The sequence below is a fragment of the Tenrec ecaudatus genome, chromosome 4, assembly GCF_050624435.1.
Source record: "Tenrec ecaudatus isolate mTenEca1 chromosome 4, mTenEca1.hap1, whole genome shotgun sequence".
NCBI lineage: Eukaryota > Metazoa > Chordata > Mammalia > Afrosoricida > Tenrecidae > Tenrec > Tenrec ecaudatus.
In genome coordinates, this window is record NC_134533.1 from 44,051,911 (window position 1) to 44,076,511 (window position 24,601).

The 24,601-nt window shown below is 40.3% G+C and overlaps 1 protein-coding gene across 1 annotated transcript in view; it reads left to right on the forward strand.

Moving 5' to 3' along the window:
* The window catches only part of LGR4 (leucine rich repeat containing G protein-coupled receptor 4), a 134,808-nt gene extending 114,292 nt beyond the window's left edge, over positions 1-20,516 (forward strand). The window contains exons 7-18 of the mRNA XM_075545965.1: positions 1,468-1,536; positions 2,405-2,476; positions 2,660-2,731; positions 3,046-3,114; positions 4,605-4,676; positions 6,308-6,373; positions 7,811-7,882; positions 11,153-11,224; positions 11,513-11,638; positions 12,497-12,612; positions 12,860-12,943; positions 17,002-20,516. Of these exons, the coding sequence (XP_075402080.1) occupies positions 1,468-1,536; positions 2,405-2,476; positions 2,660-2,731; positions 3,046-3,114; positions 4,605-4,676; positions 6,308-6,373; positions 7,811-7,882; positions 11,153-11,224; positions 11,513-11,638; positions 12,497-12,612; positions 12,860-12,943; positions 17,002-18,269 (2,158 nt within the window). The 3' untranslated portion in view covers positions 18,270-20,516. The remainder of the gene's footprint in view (positions 1-1,467; positions 1,537-2,404; positions 2,477-2,659; positions 2,732-3,045; positions 3,115-4,604; positions 4,677-6,307; positions 6,374-7,810; positions 7,883-11,152; positions 11,225-11,512; positions 11,639-12,496; positions 12,613-12,859; positions 12,944-17,001) is intronic.
* The last annotated feature ends 4,085 nt before the right edge of the window (positions 20,517-24,601 follow it).

The window sequence follows — 24,601 nt, forward strand, 5'->3', positions numbered from 1 at the left end:
TTTAGAACTCCTCTCACAGGATTGCAATTTTTATTTTCCCCGTGGTCGCAAATTGCCTCGCTAACTATTAATACTAAATTTGAATGCTACATTTGCTTTCATATGCTTAAATGCAACAAAATAAGGGTTTCCTTTTTTGTTTCTGATTGTTGGTGTTTTAACTAAAATATGTGGAATTTCTGGCTTAGTTCAAAATTGAGATAACTTAGTATTTTTGTGTTTAACTGAGTTTCCTGATTAACTGTCAGTTAACGAGAAGACAAATCTGTACAGGGGAAAAAACAAAGAAAGCTAATTGCTGATCAAATCTGTTGAGACTTATGGAGACTGTAGGGTAGAGTAAAACCTGTTCTATTGGGCTGCCAAAGACTGCAAATCTATGGAATCAGCCTGGCTGGTCTTTCTGATGGGGAGTGGTAGGTGTGGTCGAACCATGTGGTCCAACCACTGACTTTTTATTTATTAGCTCAACACTTACCTCACACGAGACTCTTATTAATCCATTTTCCTGATTGTCAAACAGGTAAAGGACAGTGGATATTTGAAAGCTGAAATTCTTGAAGAAAATAGTTCCATGCTCAGTTCAATTTTGATTGCTAACCACAAGGTTAGCCGTTCAAATCTATCAGGAGAAAGATGAGGCATTCTGCTCCCATAAAGATGTACAGCCTGGAAAACCCATGGGGCGGGTTGTACTTAGTCTTGTAGAGTGGAAGTGAGTAGGAACTGACTGAGTGACAGTGGGTGTTTTTTGTTTGCTGTTTGGCACGTGTAAAATATCAGTGTAACAGATAGATTATTGCATGGGTCTGCTATGTTTCTACACCTTGTATACCATTCCCATCATATTCAACTTACATTTCTTTATCACTGTGAGGTCAACCATGCCATCACGGGCTTTTTAGTTTAAGAGAAATCAAAATGGAAATAATGAGAATGAAGGCTCTTCACAGTTCAGTTTTGACCCATCTTTTCCCTAATTGCTATGAGTTTCGACAGTTTGTTACTGTGCTGGGCCAGTGTTTGTTCCAGCTCACCCTTCACCACAGTTCCCCTTGTTCTTGCTCAGGGTACTTAAGAGGGCGCATCAAGGCCACTCGGAGGGGAAACCTCACTATCTTGGTATCTGAATTTATAAGCAAAATCAACTAGCTTGTATGTTGTAAATTTCCTGAAGAAAGGCAGTCAGATGATTTCTCTAATGCATCAATAACACATGATTCGGAGAGTTCTTTGAATTTGTAAAACTGTTGATCTAAAAAATTTGAATTCGGAGTAAAGATTTAACTCAAAATTCCCCAGGGCTTTGATGATAATATAGTCGGTTAAAAAAAAAAAACAACTGAAGAGAGTGAATTTTTTTTTAGTGTGAATTTTGTAAAAGCCTTTATATGTTATGATCAATTCAGCATTCTTTGATAGTCACACCACCCCTTGTAACACCCCCCTTTTTTTTTAACTCCTTAGGGACTTGAATTACAATAACTTAGGGGAATTTCCTCAGGCTATTAAAGCTCTGCCTAGCTTAAAAGAACTGTGAGTATTACTTTTTTTTAATGCCTTAATATTCCTTATAATTCATCATCAGTTGTGCCTTCCATTATTTTTTATAACAGCTCTCTCTATGTTTTTATATAAAACCATAAAAAGTGCATGTGTTGAATGACATGGACAATTTTGAGAACACTGTATAAGGCTAGATACTGGTCTCAGAAAGTGGTTTGATGTCTGGTCTCTGCCTTTAAGTCGTAGTCCTACTGAGAGGCCAACTGTATTTGACATAATTTGGAGAAAAATAAAAATGCTGAATTAGTGGGAATAAGAAATCCTTCCAGCAAATGAGCTCATTAAGACTTGAGACCATTGGAAAAAGGGTCACTAAAAAGGAGGCATTTGAGCTCAAAAGAATGGAAAAGTCTGAATAAGTGAAAGGAATAAGGGAGAATTTTGGAAATTAGGGTTTGCCAGAGGAGAAGTAAGGAAGCATATGGCCTAACAGGGATCATAGAGGGTGGGGTGGCAGTTGATATGCAAAGACACATTGCTTAACGAATAACTGCAGGCCACAGAAATTTAAAGAGAATCCAGCACATTCTTTGCAGTCTAAAGTTCTTTGATGATGAAATAATAGTAAATGTTTGTGAAGGCTCTGATAGTGAACTGGGATAAGCAGTTGAGTTTAAAAAGAACTAGATGGGGAAAAAAAACCAAACTAGATGTGGTCCTGAAAAAGATGAGTTGTACGTTAAAATATCCAGGTTTTCCACATTTGAAGAATTTTTTCCTTCCATTATAGTAACTCTCAGTGGAGTGTTACTCAATATTTAACAGCAGTATATACTTGTGTTTTAAATAACTTCACAAGGAGACATGCATTTCAAAATATTTTTCCGTATCTTTCTAGGGGATTTCATAGTAATTCTATTTCTGTTATCCCTGATGGAGCATTTGGTGGTAATCCACTCTTAAGAACTATGTAAGTATTTTTGAAGGTTTCTTTTAAGGCATAATCATCTAAAGCTATGTCTGTACAGAGCCAAACATCTGGATGGAGAATGAAAATTCAGGCTTTTAGATATATGACCTTTGTGAACATAGATTTAATATTGGATTTCTTGTGAACATTTGGAAAATGTTTGTGTTTAAAATGTTTTTACAGACATCTGTATGATAATCCTCTGTCTTTCGTGGGGAACTCAGCATTTTACAATTTATCCGATCTGCATTCCATGTAAGTATTATGAAAATTTAGACACAAACCTGCATGATTAAATAATAATTTTCATAGGAAAACAAGGCTTTGTAACTGTAGCTTCAGAAAAGAAAATGTTTTCTTTGTTTTAAATCCAAAGGATGGCTCTGAAATTCACAATGCTGGTTATGTGAACACTTGGCCCAATTATTCAAACTGGGACATTCAAGAGATGAAACTAATTTTATTTTTGCACAGTGGAGTTCTAATTTTAAACTATCTAGGAGGTGAAAATATTACCTTCTGTGGAAACATTATTTTAAATTAAAAATTTCTCTCCCAATTTCTTAAAGAGTCATTCGGGGTGCAAGCATGGTACAGTGGTTCCCAAATCTCACTGGAACTGTTCATCTGGAGAGCCTGTAAGTGTGCCCTTTGAAGAAGGTTGTGTACAGATGACACTTCCAGCCCAGAGTGTGTCAGTGCTTTTGGGGGTGATAACATGGGTCGATGCTTATTCTTCCAATGTCCCCCACGTGATCGTCTTTGTGAGCCTCGGGGGTGGAGATGTAGATAGAGAACTTGCAGTTAGTCACCTCAGATGCAGGAAAGCCTCATATATGGAGTGACACCTGGAAAGGCAGTAACTTCAGGGCTAAAAGAGAAGGGGGTGCTATAGGAAATCAGAAGTGGGAGTGATCCCTGGAGACCCTCAGAGAAGGTTTCAGAGAGCAAGTGGAATGTTTGAAAACCGAGTATTGTCAGATTTCCCAGAACGGAGTGTTTTTTTCATGAAAGAATGGCAGGATTGAGTAAAAAGGAGAATACAAAAGGATACTCACAAACTATAGCTGGGATTGTGTGTTTATACTGAGATATGGTGCATGATTTATAGCAGCTTGGAAGGTTTTTTGTTTGACATTAGATTTCAATGGCAAACTTGACCATTTGCTTATGACAGACTTTCTCCGTGGGTTGCCTGTGAATGGATTCCATGCACATCCAAAAGTTTGATGACTCTCTCCACCCTACAAGGGGCGAGGTGGACCTGAGGCGGCTCCGGTCCCCAGGCATGGGATGCTGCATGTATATTATAATTCCACGTGTCAAGTTGTTAGAAAACAGATGCTGGGTAGCACTGAACTACAGAATTTAACCTTGGCTTTTCAGGCAGCTTGGAAGTGAAAGGAATGTTTGAACAGGTGGCAAGAGGAAGGAAAAGAAAAGAGAGACTAAAAGTGGTGTGACTGTTAAGAAAGCCATGGGAATAGTTCACTTGGCCAAATGAACACATGCAGCCACGCAGTGCCTTCAGTTCACCCCTGGAGTTGCTCTAGACCTCACAGCATGCTCTGTCTGGAGTTTCTCTATGCCTCCTTCCAGAGCAACCATCAAAATGGACAGAAAGGGCCAGATCCCAGAGCGAGCTACTAGAAAGAACAGGAATTGGATTGACCACAGATAGGAGCATAGGAAGAAAGAGAGTGAGAGAAAAGATTTAAATGTGTGGGGTTAACTGACAGGGGAACATCGGGATTGAAATAACAGTTTGGGGATGGCTTCAGATGCTTGAATGGGAGGAGATGACGGAACTCCCACGTGATTATGGTCAAGGTGGTGACTGGAAATTTGTTTTCTCTGTTGGTCCCTGTGAGAAATCCTGCCTTTATGTGGGCAGTACAGAGCCCTTGCTTCCCATGCTTCTCTACATTACTGTGAAGACAATGTCCATATACGGGGCGACATCACCTTCCCACATGCCGAACCACAGGAGAAATTAGGCAGTTGAGTGCATAAGCTCTGGTTCATGTGAAAATGTATTTATTTGCATTTAGGTTTTGAAATCAGAATAGCATTTTCTTCACCTTCTTGCCCTGAATTCTTTCTCAGAGGACCCCTGTTTTCTCCATAGGACCCTGACGGGAACGAAAATAAGCAGCATACCCAGGAACCTGTGCCAGGAACAAACGATGCTCAGGACTCTGTACGTTGGCTTCTTCTCTGCTCCTCATAGTTTTCTTTTATGTATTTCCCACGTGTTTTGTTTAATTTTTTATTAACTATTTTCTTAGTGATTTTTCCCTTAAAATTATTTGTTCCCTTCAGGAAAATAAATAGGAGTCCATAGAGCACAAAATTAGAATTAGATTTTAGGGTTATGTGTTTAGGTCTTGTGACATACTTGGAACAATGTAAAAAATAAACTAGGCTCACTCTTGGTTTTTTTCAGTCCGTTACATTGTCTTTATTCCAGTTCTTCCAGGGCCTTAGCGACCCAGAATCTGCTTGCTCACCCTTAGCATACGCAGGGCCCGAATCGTTCTTCACCAGGGATCGACTACTTCTGTAGCTTTGCAAAAAATAAGCTGAACTAGAAATTTTATGTGTGCACACGTGTGTGTATAAATTATTCACACACATACACATGTGTGCATATATAAATGTGTGTGTATAAATAAATGTTATAAAATATCACAAGAACTGAGAAGTTACTTATTAGTAAGTTTTCAGTGGAGGGAGATGGTAACAAAATAAATGACTGATTAAGTAATTAAGTCATGTAGATTATTAAGCTTGAACATGATGCTTTCCCATGGGAAAAACTGCATTAGGTTTAGCTGAGAGTAATTTTGAATATTTCACAGAGATACTGTCAGAGAATATGGATCTGGATGCCTGCTCTTACCCCTGTTTGTGACCATCACAGAAGTCACTGTGTCTCTATGCAGATAACATGTAGTGGAATATCTTTTTGCATATCCAGCAAGCCTCCTACAAGAGTGACCAGCCCAAATTTAGGCCGTGGCAGCCCTGTGCCCAGCCCTTGCCCATCTCTGATGTGACTTAGCTGAGTGCAGATCAGCTACAGGGCACTTCACTGCTCTCAGTGTGGGCCGGGAACTACTCCCAAGCAAACACAGTTTTAGTTTATTTTATTATTACTGGGTTCTGCCAAGCTTAACCCATGAATTGACTATAGATTATATTTTCTTTATACAAATATGATAAAAAGTTATGCCTCTGGACTATTAATGAGTATGAGTGAAGCAGAAATGCAATTCTGGACATGTCATGAGATATGGAAAGTATGTGAATGGGTGTGCTATGCTAGAATTTTAAATATAATTTTAGCACTTTTGCCTGCTATTTTTGCCTCCACCCCATACACTGAAAAATGTATTTAAAATGCAAACATTATTCTAAAGTATACATTTAAAAATATTCTATCACTTAAAAGCATGATTTTTATATATTTAATTTTATATCTTTATACTATGCACTTTACGACAATGAGGCTTCAAAGCATTTGTGGAAAAATTGGATTAATAGACAATGGAATTTTTCTTGAACTTTTTGAAGCCCCGTCTTATGTTTTAATATATTCTTAGATTATCTATATTCCATATTGTACACTGGAAATTAATAAATAGTAAGCCCATCGTACCACTGAAGAAGCACTCTAGAAAAATGTCTTGGAAAAAAGGCGGTTGCTTCTCTTGTTCAGTTATGTCCATCACTGCTCTTAACATGGTTTTCAATGCTTCTGAGAATAATTCTTTTAAACCAGTGTTATGACGGCTCAAAATTAATTTGCTAATTTCCCATTGTTTTCAGGGACTTGTCTTACAACAACATAAGAGACCTTCCAAATTTTAATGGATGCCATGCTCTGGAAGAAATGTAAGTTGGTCTTTGCCTTACTCTTTTTGACTGTCTTATAAATTTATGAAGCATTTCCTTTTAAAAAATAAATGGCTTTATTATTAAGAAATTAGAATTAACATAACCAGATGTTTCCATGAATAAAACATCATCTTGTACTGGGTGTGTTCATGCAACCAGAATTTATTGGGTACTTAACATAAACAGACATTCTATGAAATTGTGTGGTGGTGACGTTGGTATATGTGTTGTTAATCTCTGAGCATCAACTCGATGGCAATGAATGAATGAATGTATCTCTTTTAGAAGAATTAATACCTGACTAGTCCAAAAGAGTTAGGGATTGATGATACCCCATGATGCTATTCAGCTCCACTGTTAAGCCCCCTCTCCTCCCTTGAGTATATTCCCTTGCGTTTCTGGGTTTTGCGAATCGCTGCAGTATCCCACAGTAACTCACGAAAGTTTGAGAAAATGTCTCACATGGTGGTTGGTGCTGTTCAGCCCCAAATCTGAAGGTCAGGCAGGGGTAAGCCTGGGCCCAGAAGACATGTGCCACTCCTGATGTAGAGCATGCCTTGTGCTTCTCCGAGGGCTCGTTTTTACACAGCAAGATGGCATTGCAGGGCATCCTGTTCACAGTTACTCACTGGTGAATCCTCTCAGCATCTTCCTCCGTCTTCTTACGAGACCCATGCAGGCAAAGGTCCTTTAGTGGGAGTTACATTTCCCTTTGTTGATCAGGATTCTTGTATGGAATTTTTGATCAAAATATTCGGTAATGATAACTGGGCACCATCGATTCTGATCTCTTGCGAAGGAGGAGGCTGTCCATGGAGGCAATGCACATTTCATTCCCTCCTCCTGTTCCTGACTCTCCTTTCTTTGTTGCTCCAGTTGAATAGAGGCTCATTGTTGTGTCCTCTTTGGCTGGTTGCAAGTTTTTAGGACCCCAGGGACTCTGCCAGGCGCTGGGTAACAGCACAGAAACTTTAACTACATTCCTAAGCTAATTCACGGGGATGTTCCATGAACTGGCCCTAAACCTCCAAAGGAACCAAGCCTCATGAAGTGTTTGGCCATGCAGCCTTGGCAACCACCTGGGCAGCTCCACCCAGTCCTACGGGGCTGCTGTGAGCTGGTCTCCCCAGCAGTGAGTGCAGCCGCCTCCCGGGTGACTCGTTCTGTGCTGGTGTGGCAACTATACCTTTCACAGCTTTGGCCACTTCAGCTTTTTACAGGTATACCGCTCGTTGAGAGAAAATAACAATAATCAGCTGTGTAACTTGTTCCTATTCAGTGTGATTTTTCTATCCCCATTAGCGCCCTTTATTCCTCACTTTAAACAAAATTAACTACTATATATGGTTGGGTATTTAAATGTAGAAAAAATTATCTAAGAAATGTTATTTTTAAAGTCGAAAATACATTCTTCCTTCTCTCTCTCTCGGCTAGTTCTTTGCAACATAATCAGATCTGCCAAATAAAGGAAGGCACTTTTGAAGGCCTCACTTCCCTAAGGATTCTGTAAGTTTGTCTGTTGATAAAAGACATTAAATTGTTGTTATCTTATAAATTAATAATGTGTCATTATGGTTACCATGTTAACAAATGTACTTAAAGGTTTGATTTATTTCACATAAATATTGTTTAAACTTTATCACATGGTACTTTATAAGAAATCTGCTTTTGGAGAACTAGGAGGCAAAGGGCATTTATAGAGGTCTAAATACAGGCATGTACATATGTAAATATATTTACATATAACGATAGGGAAATAGATCTATGTACATGTATTTGTATGTTAAGTAGTAAGGTAGCCGATGGACATTGGGCCTTTACTCAAGTATTCCCTCGATACAAGAACACTTTGTTCTAATAACCTGGCATTCTGTGATGGTGCCTGGCTATCAAAAGATATAGCATCTGGGGTCTTAATGGCTTGAAAACAAACAAGCGGAGCAACAAAGCCTACATGGAAGAAGCACACTAGCCTGTGTGATCATGAGCTGTCAATGGGATCAGTATCAGGCATCAAAGACCTAAAACAAACAAAAAAAACAATCAATGTGAATGAGGGGGAGCACCGAGTGGAGATCCAAAGCCCATCTGTAGACAATTGGACATCCCCTTACAGAAGAGTCGAGCCAGTCAGAGTACAATATAGCACTGACGAAACATACAACTTTCCTCTAGTTTTTTAATGCTTTCCTCCCCCTACTACCCCCCACCCCCCACTATCATGACCCTAATTCAGTGGTTCTCAACCTTCCTAATGCCACAACCCTTTAATACAGTTCCTCATGTTGTGGTGACCCCCGCTCCCAACCATAAAATTATTTTCTTTACTTCATAACTGTAATTTGCTACTGTTTTGAATTGGGCGACCCCTGTGAAAGGGTTGTTCAACCCCCAAAGGGGTCACAAGCCACAGGTCGAGAACTGGTGCTCTAATCCTACCTTACAAATCTGGCTAGACCAGAGCATGTACACTGGTACAGATAAAAGCTTGCAACACGGAATCCAGGACAGGTAAAACCCTCAGGCCAATGACAGTAGCAATACCAGGAGGGTAAGGGCAAGGTGGGGGGAGAAAGGGTAAGACATGAAATATATATATATAAATTGTCAAGGGTTCATGATGGAGGGAGGGTGGGAGAGGGGAAAATGAGCTGATACCAAGGGCTCACGTAGAAAAAAAATGTTTTGAAAATGATAATGGCAACATATGTGCAAATGTGCTCGACACAGTGGATTATGTATGGATTGTGATAAGATCTGTAAGTGCCCCCAATAAAATGATTTTAAAAAGGAAAAAAGAAATCTGCTTTTGGGATGTTTATATTAGCTAATTGTTTATGTCACACCTTGGTGATTAAAAAGGGTGTGAGATAACAGGTTTGTGTTCAGTTATAATAGCGCGGTTTACCAGTCCACTGGCACCAGAGGTCAAGACTACAGCCAGGAGTAAAAGCACCCGGCGGCCTTTTCCCATAACTTAAGTTTTATTGGAATGTCATCATGCCATTTTGTTTAAATTATCTAAAACTGCTGTCACCATATTGTGACTGAGTATCTGCACCAAAGCCGTATGACCCACAAAGCTAAAACCACTGGATTTCTGGTCCTATATGAAGGTGGGAAGCCTGGTGCCAAGGTATCTGCCGTGACAAACTAGAACTAGGGTGCGCCAGAAACTCTGATTTAAAGGAAAGTCATTGGAGTACGTTTGTGCCAGGCACTCTGCTAAGTTCTTGGAAATACAGAGGTGACTAAGATAAACCTAGCTGGCATTTGGTGTTAGGTGCTGAGCTGCTAATACCAACTCTGGTGGTCCACAAACAGCTGCTGCTTGGAAGGAGAAAGGTGAGGCTGTCTGCTCCTTTAGCCATTTACAGTATAGGAAACCTGATAGAGGGTCACTCTGAGTTGGAATCGACTCAGTGGCCATAGGTTTGGTTTAGTGAATGTAGACATAAAGAAACTCTAATGGTGCAGGTGTGAAGTGCTTTGCTGCTCACCAAAAAGGTTAGTGATTCAAACTCACCAGCTACTCTGTGGGAAACAGTAGAGTGTAGCTCTGGAAACCCTGCAGGGCAGTTCTCTGTCTAGTGACTCTTCCCGTGTTCCACTGTCCTATTCAGAATTGACTCGGTGGCAACAGGGATGGAAAACTGCCTTCACAGAACATGAGTGCAGATACACTAAAACCAGTGGCCTTTACGTGTATAAAACCCTGCTTGCCAGTAGATGCCACGTAAGAAATAAAACATGCATTCAGTTAGGAAATATTTTATTGAGAGTTGGGTTACTAGATTTTTTTTCCCTTTTTTGCGGACAGGCTTACTGTGGGTCTTGGGGGAAGTGTAGGAAGGGGACTGGCTCCTAACTGCCATCACTTCTAGCACACTGATAAGTTGACAACAATAAAAAGTTGTCCTTTTCATGATGTGGAATGAAATCTGTCAAGTTTTCCTGTTATCCAGGAGATGTGTCATAGAATGAATGTATCTAATCTTTAATTTCCATTAAGTCCCAATCTAGGTGTAGTTGGAGATTATTTCTCTGTTTTATTAATCCTGTAATATCTGAATCATTCAGTGGGTGTTTCCCAATATAGCGTGTGCCTCTGCTGCCGATAGTATGTTGATTTCCTGCTTGCGCAAAGAATGGTATCAGAAGCCCTCTGGAATGCTCTTGTTTGCATATTGATTATCTGTCTTCTCTCGGGCCTTATCACTAACCTTTGAGAAGGCAAATAGTATGAGTTCTGTTTTCATTTTCAGCTTTGTCATGAGCTTTTCCTCACCTACTTAATAGTACCAAAGATTATATCATACCGTTTTTATTTTTGAACTGTTACCAGAATGATAAAGTAGAGAAGACTCACAGCCATTTTTATGAAGATGCTGTAGAAAGGAGCCCTGGCACTTCAGGGGTTAAGCACTCCGCTGTTAACCCAAACATGACTGGTTCAAACCCACCAGGGAAAGGTGGCCGCGGGCTTCCATCCCAGGTCCTGGCCTAGACACCCTGTAAGGAAGTCTGACTGTGCACCGTCTGTCAGGCCACTGTGGATGGCAGTAACTTTGGGGTTCCAGTAGAATCACTGTTACATAGAACACATCCCTAAGAAGTAGACTGTTGTGCAAAATAATCCTAAAATGTATTAGACAAGATTGAAAGTCTTTATCTTAGCAGATTGTTTGATGACCTGAGATTCTAAAGTGTAGCTGAAGTAACTGATATTATGAATGTTTATTTGAAATGATTAATATATTATTTTCATAATTTCAGAGATCTGAGTAGAAACCTGATCCAAGAAATTCACAGCCATGCTTTTGCTAAACTTGGGTCAATAACTAACCTGTAAGTAGATGGTTTTGTGCCGTAATAACGTGAATGTAGTAAAGAGTGCTCTAGGAACTTGTGGTCTTAACACTGTCCTGTGAAAATCTCTCTCTGGAGAGTTGTTCTCGTGTGCATGCCACGCTACACTGAGGTAGTAACAGCTTCCGTAACGGCACAGTGTATTAGCTGTATTGGCACGACGGAGTTCAACTTCTGTCTCTCTTATTTTTGATCTCTGAATACATATATGTGAGTTTATGCTATTTGAAAGTTAGGAATTAACATGAAGTTTGATTTACATTTTAGAGATGTAAGTTTCAATGAATTAACTTCATTTCCTACGGAGGGCCTGAATGGGCTAAATCAACTGAAGATTGCTGGCAACTTTAAGCTGAAAGAGGCTTTAGCAGCTAAAGACTTTGTGAATCTCAGGTGTGTGTCCATTTTCCTTTTTTGTTAAAGTTATAGTAAGATCCTAAATTACTGAGTGTTTATGTTTTTGATGTGGTTCATGCATGTGCTGAGAGAATATCATTTCGGAGTGCTTTCCACTTCAGGTCTTACAAATTTGGTCAAAAACAGAATCTGAGACTAGGAACTGGAGCCAAAGGGTTTTTTTCTCATAAGTGGAAAACCACCTACCTATATACTTGTGTATAAGCCAAGTTTTTCAGCACATTTTTAATGCAGTTTTTGTGGTAAAATTAGGTGCCTCAGCTGATATGCCAGTCGGCTTATACTCGAGTTTATACGTAAATGGGAACCTACCAAAAAACTGATCAAGGCAAAGATGGAATGAAGTGGAGCCTTGTTGAGATATAGTAGAGAGAGAATGTGCAACTATTGTTGAAGAAAAGAACAGATACACGAATAAATTCATTTAATGGTAAAATGTCATAGAATGACTTGGGGGAATTCATTTTAAAGGAAACTACCAGTTTCAAGTAGTAATTCAGATGGTTGTCATTTATAAAAGGAATCCAAGAGGATTTTACTGCAAATTTCAGTATTGCTGTTAGATTGCAAATATGGTTTGATTTACATTCAACTGTAAGAGCATTTTTTAAACAAAGGGAGGAACTCATACTGCCTCCTGATAGCAGAGCACTTTTTACAGATGAGGAAAGTGAGGCTGAGAGAATAACCGGCCTGAAGCATAAGATAATCTGTAGTGTTTCTGGCTGGAACTTTTCAAAGATTAAAATGCGCTTAAAAAACAAAAATATATTTTTGAAGTTGCAATTGAATGTAGATTTTTACAACTTTCCTCCCCCTCCCCCCGCCCCCCAGGTCTTTATCTGTACCGTATGCTTATCAGTGCTGTGCATTTTGGGGTTGTGACTCCTACGCAAATACAAACACAGAAGACAGTAGCCTTCAAGACCACAGCGTGGCAAAGGATAAAGGCAAGTGCATGACCCCTTTAAAAGAGACCGCTCTTCCAGACACTCACCAAGGTTTCTGCTTATTGTGATCCTTTTTCTGTGTTGTTATTGGGTAATATAACATCTGAAAGAAGATAGGATGTACTGTGCTCCTGACATCATCATCGTGTCAGGGAGCCCTCTCAACTCAAATGACATCACACACAGAAGGGAAAATGAGTCCTCTATATGATATTTTAATTAAGCATTCTTTGTGTTCTATGTACAGGTACTGCTGATGCAGCAGGTGTCACAAGCAGTACTGAAAATGAAGAACACAGTCAGGTCATTATCCACTGCACACCCTCAACAGGTATGCCCAACATACATTGCTGCATTTTCTCACTTTATAAATTAATAGTCGGAGAATCCATCTAAAAGGTTTGGAAATTAGATGTGAATTCTGCAATAGGTTTTGGGAAAACGGGATGATCCCTTGAAGCTTTCTGAGTCTGTATCATCTATGCATGAATAGGCATAGGCTAGGCATCTGTGGTAGAATCACAGGCCCAGACCCATTACACGAGATTCTGCAACAAGGACTGCAGCACATTGAAGTTTGAGAAGCAATGCTTTATTCTTCTTTACGTCTGCAACTCTTTTGTTAGTTACTGGTTGATAAGAATTTTTAGTTTTACCTTCCCCACCTCACTCACTTTTAAATGTAAGCGTTTCTTCTCTTACTTCATTGATCAAGAGTAGATTTGGGAAAGCTATTAAGTTGAAGTCACATGGTTGTATTGTAATATCATATGCTTCCTAATTTACCAGAGATTTAAAATTGTGCTATAGAAGTACAATATTTTGGCTACAGTGTATGCTATAGATTCCCTTGTTAGTATAATGCCCCAGGATGATCTGGAAATTCATTTCATAGCACAGAGTTATAGTTATTATGGATTCACTAATGATTATTGCAGAATTGTGAGCTCCTGGTAGTATCTACTTTATAAATACGAGGGGGTACCCCCCGAAAAACCAATGATCGTTTGTGGTTATTTTTGTTTTATTAGGGGGATAGTGCATTTGGAGTTCATTCCACCTAGTCAGACTGTTCATCAAACTTTCTATTTAGAGGTTCTGAAAAGATTGCATAATAGTGTGCGACCCAAAAAAAGCATGATTTGTGGCAGATGGGATTGGTTTTGCCACCACAACAGTGCATCTGCTCATGAAATTATCTCACCAGTTTTTGGCAAAAACAGCATGCTTCTCTTTCCTCACGCCCCTGACTCATGTATCAACACATGCACACACATGCATACATATATTAGCGTAATTCCTTGTTTAGAGTATAAGCTTAAAATTATTGGATTGCCAAAAATCGTTTATATAAGGGGATATCCTAAAAAAAAAACAATTTTTTCCAAAGCTATGTATTTAAACTTTTTTTTTTTTTTTTTACAAAACCACTGTATCACACCTTGAAAGTCCTCTCCTTAACACTTAATATATGTCAAATGTGCGATTCATTCTAGGAAACATTTTTCAAATTGTGTTTGGATGGCTGACAGCACCTCCATGTTTTCTTCTTCTCTTCTACATCCTCAAGTTGCTGTCCTTTGATGTCCCTTGGGAGGTCAGCTGAGTCAGGTGTGTGGGGCAAGAGGCATGGTTTTTGCCAAAACCTGGTGCATTGAGATGGCTGCATGGATAGGTGCATTGTCGTGGTGGCAAAATCAGTCCCCCATCTGCCACACATCAGGCCTTTTTGTTGCACACTGCTGCGCAGTTTTTTCATTACCTCTAAATAGAAAGCTTGATTACCAATCTGACATGATGGGAACACTCCGATCCACTACGAGTCATTTTGGAAGTTGATGGACATCCAGAATGAGGTTTCTCATCCATCTACACTTCACATTTGAAATGTAGAAAACCACTCATACACTTGCGTTTTCCCCATAGCGCTGTCCTTGTAAGCAGTGTTCAACAAAACAGCAGTTTCTGCAGCATTTTTCCCGAGCAGGAAACAAAATTTCACAGCTACACGGTTTTCATAAATTGGCCATCACCAAAACCAAGGTTCCAGCTAAATGACTTTGATGCAAAAATTCACTGTGACCAGAGAAAACCAGGTGACACCGAGTGCATTAACTCAGAGCTAGCTACTCGATGCTCGACTAGCAGGAGATTCTGTTTTTTGGAGGGTACCCCCTAGTATAATTTATCTTGTGTGTTAGTCTCAGGTCGAGTTTTAGAAGTTACGTGATACTGATGACTCACAAGCCCCTCGAAAATAATACATAAAAGACCGATATCCAAATGAAAAGGTTAAGCTAGACCTGAACATGTAGTGGTTCCATTTCTTCCACACTGACTCTGAACTTTGGTGTTGACCCAGGAGGAGAGCTGGTGGGAATCTTTTTTCTGAAGTTGTAGCAGGAATGGGTTGCAGACTTGCCTCCCCTACTGAGTTGCAACCGCATGGTGTCCCTGCCCACAAGGACCCTCTGGGTCTACCCAGAGACACCATGCAGAAACAGGAAGCATAGGACCTTCTATTAAGACTAGGAGAGACGAAGGGCAGGCTTCCAATGGCAGAGACGGTGGGTTTTGAGATAAAGTAACTCCACCAACTAGTGCAGGACTTCCCAAAGGGCCCCTTGAGCTCTCCTAGGTCAGACGAGCTATTCTCCCTTTCTTGGAGGGATGAGTTCTGATGCAGAAATCAGGAAATTTTCTCTCCGAACTTCTCTGAGGGAGAATTTTGAAAAATAAAAGAATTAAGACAAAGGTTCTTATTAAACACAAAAGAACAAATGAAATATCTTTAATAGGCAAATTCATAGAAGCAGAAAGTAGATTAGTGACTGACAAGGGCAACTTGCTTACTGGTTGGGGAAATGGCTTAATTGATATTTGTTTTGAAGGAAAGGTGGGAAAGTTTTGGAGATAGTGACGATGTTTGTACAGTAGAATGAATGTAAGCAATGCTATTGGAATGGACACTTAAAATGGTTAAAATGGGTTTTTTCTGTGTATTCTACTGCTGTAAAATAAAGAGTGGATTTTTATCTGGAAGTCAGATAGAAATGGCCTGTTAGGGCTCTGGAGAGCGCAAGGCTTGACGTGCTTTATCTCGTTAACAAACTCCAGCTCTGAAGAAAACTTAACTGGAGCAGGACTTTTAGATGATTGTAAAACATGGTTTTCTTGTGCTTTGTAGTCAAAATTTTGTTTTTCTTGAAAAATAAAACACTTCTCATTAGTGAATGGCTAACATGTCAAAGCCAGTTATTGGAATAGAAAATTCAGGCTTATTAAACTAGTTCTTGCAATCATAGGTTAGGACATCCAGATTTTTATTGGGTGTAGATTTGTTTGAATAGTTGTTACTGTGTTTGCACTAAATTCATGTTCTTACTGGATATCCTTGGTCAGTTTAATCAGACACATTGAAGTCTGTTTCTATGGATGAACATTGGGGGCAAAGATAGGTGTCTTAACCTGCCTTATAAGATTGCCTTTGAAACATGGAAATGTGTATACACACATATGCATAGATAATTACTATAAATTATACTTTGGGGTTGAGAAAGAAGAAACAGAGAGCTAATATTTCCAGAAGTCCAACTGTGTGCCTTATAACCTGGTTAGGTATTTACGCAGGTAATTAGTGATGTAATTTTACTGAAATGTCACAGCTCAATGAAAAACATTATTACTGACCAATGAGAAAATGCTCACAGGTAAGTTGCTTTGTTAAAGTCAACTAGCAAATTGTTATTTGTCATCAAGTCAGCTTCTACCACAGAATGAGTCCTTTCTCTGCTCCGTGGCTAAAGCCTCGGTGTATTTTCAGCGCCTTCCAACCTAGAGGGCTCACCTGCTAGCCCTCTATCGGTTTTCTGTTGTGGCCCATCATGCTGTGATCCAGTGTCAAGAGTAGATTTTCAAGAGTAGATCTCCATCTTCATCTGTGAGCTCCACTGAAGCCTATCTACCATGGGTGAAAGTGCTGGTATTTGAACCATCCGGTAGCATCGTCTCTAGCACATAGCAACCCATAAACCTCCACAGCAAACCAGATAGGGGTGGTGTTGCAAATCATGAATCTTTACTTAAGCCCTAGTTTCTGTGATTCCAAACTCTATGGCTGCAGTAGATCAAGTACCTTCTATGTGCCAGACATGTAAAATAGAAAAATATCCTTGTAGGGCCTCACCAAACATTTAATATGAGAAATGAGTTAGTTATTTTTAAAATAGCCTAGTCCATGGACTACAGGATCTGAGTAGTGATCTCTTTCAATCTGGTTCAATTTGACTTGGTAGACAATTACTCTTGGTTTGCGTACCACTAGTTTCTGTAGTCAGCATTAAGAAATATGTTTTTCAAATTGTTGTTTTTTTCTCTCTCTCCTTTTAGGTGCTTTTAAGCCCTGTGAATATTTACTGGGAAGCTGGATGATCCGTCTTACTGTGTGGTTCATTTTCTTAGTTGCATTGATTTTCAACCTGCTTGTCATCGTGACAACATTTGCATCTTGTACATCACTGCCTTCCTCCAAATTGTTCATAGGCCTGATCTCTGTGTCTAACTTCCTCATGGGAGTCTATACAGGCATCTTGACTTTCCTGGACGCTGTGTCCTGGGGCAGATTTGCTGACTTTGGCATTTGGTGGGAGACTGGAAGTGGCTGCAGAGTAGCTGGGTTCCTTGCAGTTTTCTCCTCAGAAAGTGCCATATTTTTGTTAACATTAGCGGCCATTGAAAGAAGCCTATCAGTAATGAAAAATGGGAAAAGCAATCACCTCAAACAGTTCCGCGGGGCTGCCCTTTTTGCTTTCCTGGGTGCAGCAGTTGCAGGCTGTTTCCCCCTTTTCCACAGAGGGGAGTACTCTGCATCACCCCTGTGTTTGCCATTTCCCACTGGGGAAACGACATCCTTGGGATTCACTGTAACGTTAGTGCTTTTAAACTCCTTAGCATTTTTATTAATGGCCATTATCTATACTAAACTGTACTGCAACTTGGAGAAAGAAGACCTGTCAGAGAACTCACAGTCGAGCATGATTAAGCATGTTGCTTGGCTCATCTTCACCAACTGCATTTTTTTCTGCCCTGTTGCATTTTTCTCATTTGCACCACTGATCACGGCAATCTCTATCAGCCCTGAAATAATGAAGTCCGTTACGCTGATATTTTTCCCATTGCCTACTTGTCTGAATCCAGTCCTGTATGTTTTCTTCAACCCAAAGTTCAAGGAAGACTGGAAGTTACTGAAGCGACGTATTACCAAGAAAAGTGGATCGGTGTCGGTTTCCATCAGTAGCCAAGGTGGCTGTGTGGAACAGGATTTCTACTACGACTGTGGCATGTACTCCCACCTGCAGGGCAACCTGGCTGTGTGCGACTGCTGTGAATCGTTTCTTCTGACAAAGCCAATGTCCTGCAAACACTTAATAAAGTCCCACAGCTGTCCTGCCCTGGCCGTGGCATCTTGTCAAAGGGCAGATGGCTATTGGTCCGACTGTGGCACGCAGTCTGCCCACTCTGATTATGCAGATGAGGAAGACTCCTTTGTCTCGGACAGTTCTGACCAGGTGCAGGCTTGTGGACGGGCCTGTTTCTATCAGAGTCGAGGATTCCCTTTGGTGCGCTATGCCTACAACCTACCAAGAGTTAAAGACTGAATCCACCTGTAGTTGTTTCTCCCACCAACAAAAATCAGTGTTTATAGAATGAACCTTCTTCTGATCTGTCATCTGCACAGCACTTCTGTAATCACTGCCTGGGGTCACTTAGAAGCAGGGGAAGGTAGTAGTGTATTTCCCAAACCATACGCTTTGGAAGAGCAGGTGCCTAAATTATAAAATGGTGGTAAATGCAACACCCAAGCAATGCGTGGGTTATTTGAAACGGTTTAACTTGAAAAAGGGCTTTTTAGGTAGAGTAACAGTGTCATGTTGAAGGACCCCTGGTGTTGGCACAGGGGCTAAGCACTTAGCTTTTAAGGAAAAGGTCCATGGTTCGAATCCACCATCTGTCCCTCAGCAGCTGGCTTCCGCAAATACTTCCAGTCGTTGGACCGTGTGGGGCAGCTCTGCTTTGTCCTGTGGGGTTGCCATGGGTCAGACTCAGCTGGATGCAAGGGGTTTGGTTTTGGTTTAGCAATAATATGTTAGCTTTCTCTGATCCTTAAGAAACAAATGTATACCTGTTTCTGAAGTAAGCACAAAGCAAAGAACAGCTGTTAATATTTTTTTGAAAATTTATTTTGAAATGTGATTTTTATACAGCCGAAGAAAAAGTCTCACTAATTTTAACATTTTTTAGCATATTATCTCTAATTAATGTTTCCTAGTCTATTAATCTCAGGATAATTTATTGCAGGGCCACAAAGGGATTATCTCCCAAGTAGAACTGTGAAAGTATACATAGGCATTACTTTATTGTGCTTTATATTTCCATCTGTAGACATCATAGAATCGTAAATTTTGCTTAGATGGTTTATAAATCTAAAACTAAATGTTTTAAAAAACAGTATTAACAGCTGTTAGTTTAAAAAAAATCTGAACAATTGTTTTCAGTCTTTATACATTGCTTCAGTGCAGTAACAGTGTTTTTTTCCGTATTTGTGATCATACTACTAGGAAAAAGTAAGGGCTACTTACTATGTGGGTCATACAGATTTGGCTAACTTGCTAACTAGTATGGGGTTCTTAATAGTATCTGAAGGATTAGCTGACTCCAGGTAATGTTTCCACTAAAAAATAGTGCCCAGCTGGTAACAGAAAGATTGATGACTGGAACCAACCAGCTGCCCTGGGGAGGGTGGGGTAAGGATGTAACAGTCTGCTTTTTTATAGCTTTTAGGGCCTTCGAACACCTTTCTGGCAGCTCTATTTTGGCTTATAGGGTTGCTCTAAGTCAGAATTGATTCAAAGGCAGTGGGTTTAGTTTTTGTTTTGAAATATCCTAGACTCAACAGAAATTTCCAATTCTGTTGGTATATTATCTATTTATAGCTTGATTTATAAAGTAGACTGTAGTGAATAATTGCATTTAATTGGAAGAAATCGACAGAAATTTAAAAAGCACTTGTATTTATTTCTTAGCTGGATTTTCATGTATCTGTGCTATGACATGGAAGTGTTCATACCTCTTTCCCTTACTATGATTACTAAAGAGCCTACTCAACAGCTCAGGTGCTGAGCTTTGGTGAGAGCAGACAAATACCAGATACACTCGAGTATAAGCTGACCCGAATATCCGCCGAGGCACCTAATTTTACCACAAAAACGGCATTTAAAATGTGCTGAAAAACTCATACCCCAGTATATCATGAAAAGCAAAACAAAAAAATGGGAATAAAGCTCAGTCCTATGTTTAAATTTTATTTGATTCTCATGTATGGGATTTTGGCATGTCACTAGAGTGTAACTAGAGTTACAAATGTTAAAAAAAAAAAGGTTACAAATGTTGTATGTGTTCTTTCAACAGTATGCTAAATCAGTAGCAAACCCACTGCCATTTTAGTTCTGGTTATGCTAAAAATGTTAAGCTAGATTGCAGTTTAATAATTAAACTGTATATAATGTGCATATGATGAATTTTTATCTTATATAAATTATTTTTAGAACACAAGTTGGGAAATGTGGCTTCTGTTCATTTCGTTTAATTAAAGCTACCTCCTAAACTATAGTGGCTGCCAGTAGCTGAATGTTAAATTGTGGTTTATATACTTTTTTTGCATTGTAAATAGTTTTGGTTGTACATTGTCAATGTAATAAAAATAGAACCTTTGTATATCAAAATCATGTAGTTTGTACAAAATATGGGAGGGATTTATTTACAGTGTGTTGTAATTTTGTAAGTCCAACTATTCACAAGTTTTAAAAAATGCAATCATGTTTGTATATTTACACATCTGATAAATATTAAACCATAACTTGGTAAAATTACCTTAGTGAAAAGTTGTTTTTTCCCCCTCAAAATTTTGTTAATAAGAACATGTTTCATTTACCTCAAAAGTAAATAGCTGTTATTTGAAATACTTGGTAAACTACTCTAAATATGACATGAAATATACTGTGTTTGAAATTATTAAAGTTTCTAGAACTGCGGTTCACAACCTGTGGGTCGTGACCCCTTTGGAGGTTGAACAACCCTTTCACAGGGGTCACCTAAGACAATCAGAGAACAGGTCTTAGGAACCGGGACAGGGCGCCTCTACCAGTCTCCAGGAGTGCCCGCCCACATGCAGACACGCCCACATACGAGTACCTGGCACGAAGACTGTTATCCATGCCACACCATGCTTCAAGACAAAATTTCATTTATTTGTCATTAGAAATAAATATTTCACAGTTTATAATTACATATTGTTTTTGTTGATTCATCACTATGCTTTAATTATGTTCAATTTGTAACAATGAAAATACATCCTGCATATCAGATACTTACATTACCATTCATAACAGTAGCAAAATTACAGTGATGAAGTAGCAACAAAAATAATTTTATGGTGTGTGGGGGGGTCACCACACTATGAGGAACTGTCTTAAAGTGTTGGGGCATTAGGAAGGTTGAGAAGCACTGTTGTAGAATGCGATCTGTTTACAGCTAGGTACATTAACATAAGGAAATAAAAGTATAATTGCATCTTTCATAGGTAAGTGAAAAGCATTAGAAGTCACTTTTAAAAATAATTACTTCAGAAGTAACCATGTAGAAAAACATTATCCTCATATAGCATATTTAAGAATGTTGTGCTGAAATGTAGGCGTCTGGCCGTTCCTGTGGAAAGGAGTCCTGGTGGCCTGCAGGGTAGGTGCTGGGCTCTAACCAGATCAAATCCACTACCAGATGACGCAGTCTGTTCCTGTGCAGATACAGTCTCAAGAGACCTCGATAGGGAATCGAGTCAACGGCAGTGGAGTAGACCATCAATTAGCTCTTTATTGAAAAAGCCACTGGTTAAAAGCCTTGCATTATAGCAACTGTAGTTGGTTGTCCACAAACACCTCTGTTCATGATCTCCAGGTCCCCATTTAAAGACCGAGCAAATGGAGGGTTGGATGAAATGTGAGTTGAGTCCACAGCAAATTAGAACCCAAACCAGAACCTAAATCCTCTTATTCTGGAGATGGTTTTGTTTATTAACTTGAGTATATAGTTTGAATTTTCCCTAGCACCATGCACCCATCACCTAATTTTGACATAATATATGGACTTTTGGCATGTCAGTCTCTTCAGTATTCTACTCTGTAACACCCTCCAATGCCTGCTGAATTATTTTGAAGCAAATCTAAGACATCTGTAAATACTTCATTATGTTCTGAGATAGTTTTTGATGGTGTAATTTTGCAACAAAATCAGTTATAGATGCAAAGTTTTTAAAAAAAATTTTAATGCAAGTTTTTAGGCAAGTCACACTTAAAGGTTAGAGAGCCAGCAAGAAATATCAATGATCTCATACCGTGATAGTGAAAATAAATGAATAGTAAAGAGTTATTACTAAAAGCTTCAAGAGAGGCTTAAACCCAAACCAAACCTGTGGGTAAGTCAATTCTGACTCATGGACCCTGTCCTCTGGAGCAGAGGTGGCCCACTGGATTTCTAAGGCTGGAATCTTTGGATTGCCACATTCCCCCCCAGCTTACTTACAGATTTATATATGAATTCTGAACTTGTCTGTGGCTTCTCAGTCCCAGGAATATAAAGGCACTGTAAGAAAGGGGACCACAGGACTCCTTTAGTCTCAAGCACCAGCACCATTGTCAGCTCTTGGTCTGTCAGCTTGTGCTGTTGCTACAGCACAATGTGATAGTTGATCATAATGATGACTGACACATCAAGGAACGTTTGTTTAATAAAACATTTCAAAGAGGAAAGAAGTAAACCCATTTGAAAGTCCCCTACCAAAACATTAAATCACAAACATTTGGGGGTTTAACATAATTTCCAGTTATCTGCTAACTCTTAGAAGCTTTGATGAGTAATAAAAGATTGATTATGAGGCTGGCTGTTTCCCTATTTTCACAAAATGGTGTAAAAGAACTTGGAATATAATCTAGGGAAAACATCGATTCAAGTCAATGTCATTTTTATGCTAAAACCTATTTTCCCCACTACAGTTATATAGGTTTTCCCAAATAATTTCTCAAGGCTACTTTTTGTTTTTGTTCTTTTAAAAAATAAAGTCCTTAAAGAGCTCAGGGCCTTTTGATGCAGTTGTATGGTTTTAGAGATGTTCTAATAAAATAACAAGCAGAGATATGCCAATAGAGGGGGCATCGGAAAAAAAGGCCCTCCACCAGACGGTTGGACACAGTGGCTGCAACAATGGGCTCGAACATAATCGTGAGGATGGTGAGGGACCAAGTGGCGCTTCTTCCTCTTGTCGCTAAGAGTCAGAAGTGACTCGATGGCACTTAATAACCACATGCCAATATTGAAAACGAACCCAAACCCAGCCATCACCAAGAGTCGGTTCCAACTCTTCATGAGTCTATGGGGCAGAACAGAAGGGCTTCCTAGGGCTTCGGAGACTGGATCTTCCCCCCCGACTTCCCCCGAGACTAGAGGCGGACGGACCACCTCAGCTTTTTCCCACTGAGAGGCTGGTGGCTAACAGGGTCACCTGTAACCCATTACCCAACAGGGCTCCTCTTACTCCATTAAGCTAGTTTCATTCTTTCATCAATTTTCTCTTATAACTCAGCTATATTGCTCCAATTCCCCCCACCCTCCCAATTTCCTCTTTTTTTGGTCTTTCTTAAAAATTTAACTACCATGATCCGAATTCTACCTTGCAGGACTGGATAGGGCAGAGGTTGTACAATGGTGCATATGGGAGCTGGAGGCACAGGGAATCCAGGGTGGATGATACCTTCAGGACCAAGGGTGTGAGTGGCCATGCTGGGAGAGTGTGAGTGGGTTGGGAATGGGGAACTGATTACAAGGATCCACATGTGACCTCCGCCCTGGGAGATGGACGGCAGAGAAGTGGGGGGAAGGGAGACTCCGGATAGGGAAAGATATGACAAAATAACAATGTATAAATTACCAAGGGCACATGAGGGAGGGGGGAGCGGGGAGGGAAGGGAAAAAAAAGAGGACCTGATGCAAAGGGCTTAAGTGGAGAGCAAATGCTTTGAGAATGATTGGGGCAGGGAATGTGCGGATGTGCTTTATACAATTGATGTATGTATATGTATAGATTGTGATAAGAGTTGTATGAGCTCCTAATAAAATGTTTTTTAAAATTTTAACTATATTTGTCAAGCATTTCAAAATTCCAACTTCACATTTGCTATGGAATTTGCATGTGCATGGGACTCCATGACAGCGGGGGTTCAGTTTGGTCCTCGGTCGATACTATTTCTAACTATCGCATTTTGTAGATTGAAATTTTAGCTATAACTCCTGGGTCTGTACCAAGTCTTCCTTTGTGTTTACAGCATCAATTTTCTTTGTGCTATTTACGTTAATGAAATGGACAACTCACCCCCTCCCTGCCATGGAGTTGGCGCAGGGTAGAACGGCCCAGGGGGTCCCATGGAGGCTAAAAGGGCGCCTGGCAAAGGAATCGCACCCCAGGCTGCCCCTGCGCATTCACACTTACGCTCGCTCCCTCCCCGGAAACACGTGCTGAGTGAAAGCACAAGGAACAGACACAGGCCTGTTCTTTCTAAGAAGGCGAGGGTTCATTTGCCTCCCGCCTCTTCGCTCAACCCGTTTCTTGGAGAGCGCCATGTGTGGACTAAAGGGCCTCTCACTAGCCCCGACCTCACAGCAGCAACGCCCGCCAACCAGGGGCGGCCTCGGCGTGGCCGTCCAAGCGGAGAGGAGCCGGGGAAGCGCCCCACCGGGCAACCGTCGGGCGGGCTCGGCGCAGGACGCCGCGCTAGGCAAGCCGGGACAAGGCCCTCGGGGCGCACGCGTCGTCACGGCAACGGAGACCGCGCCCAGGCCCCGATTGGCCGCGCCCGGCGCTCGCAGGGCCTGCTGGGAGGGCACG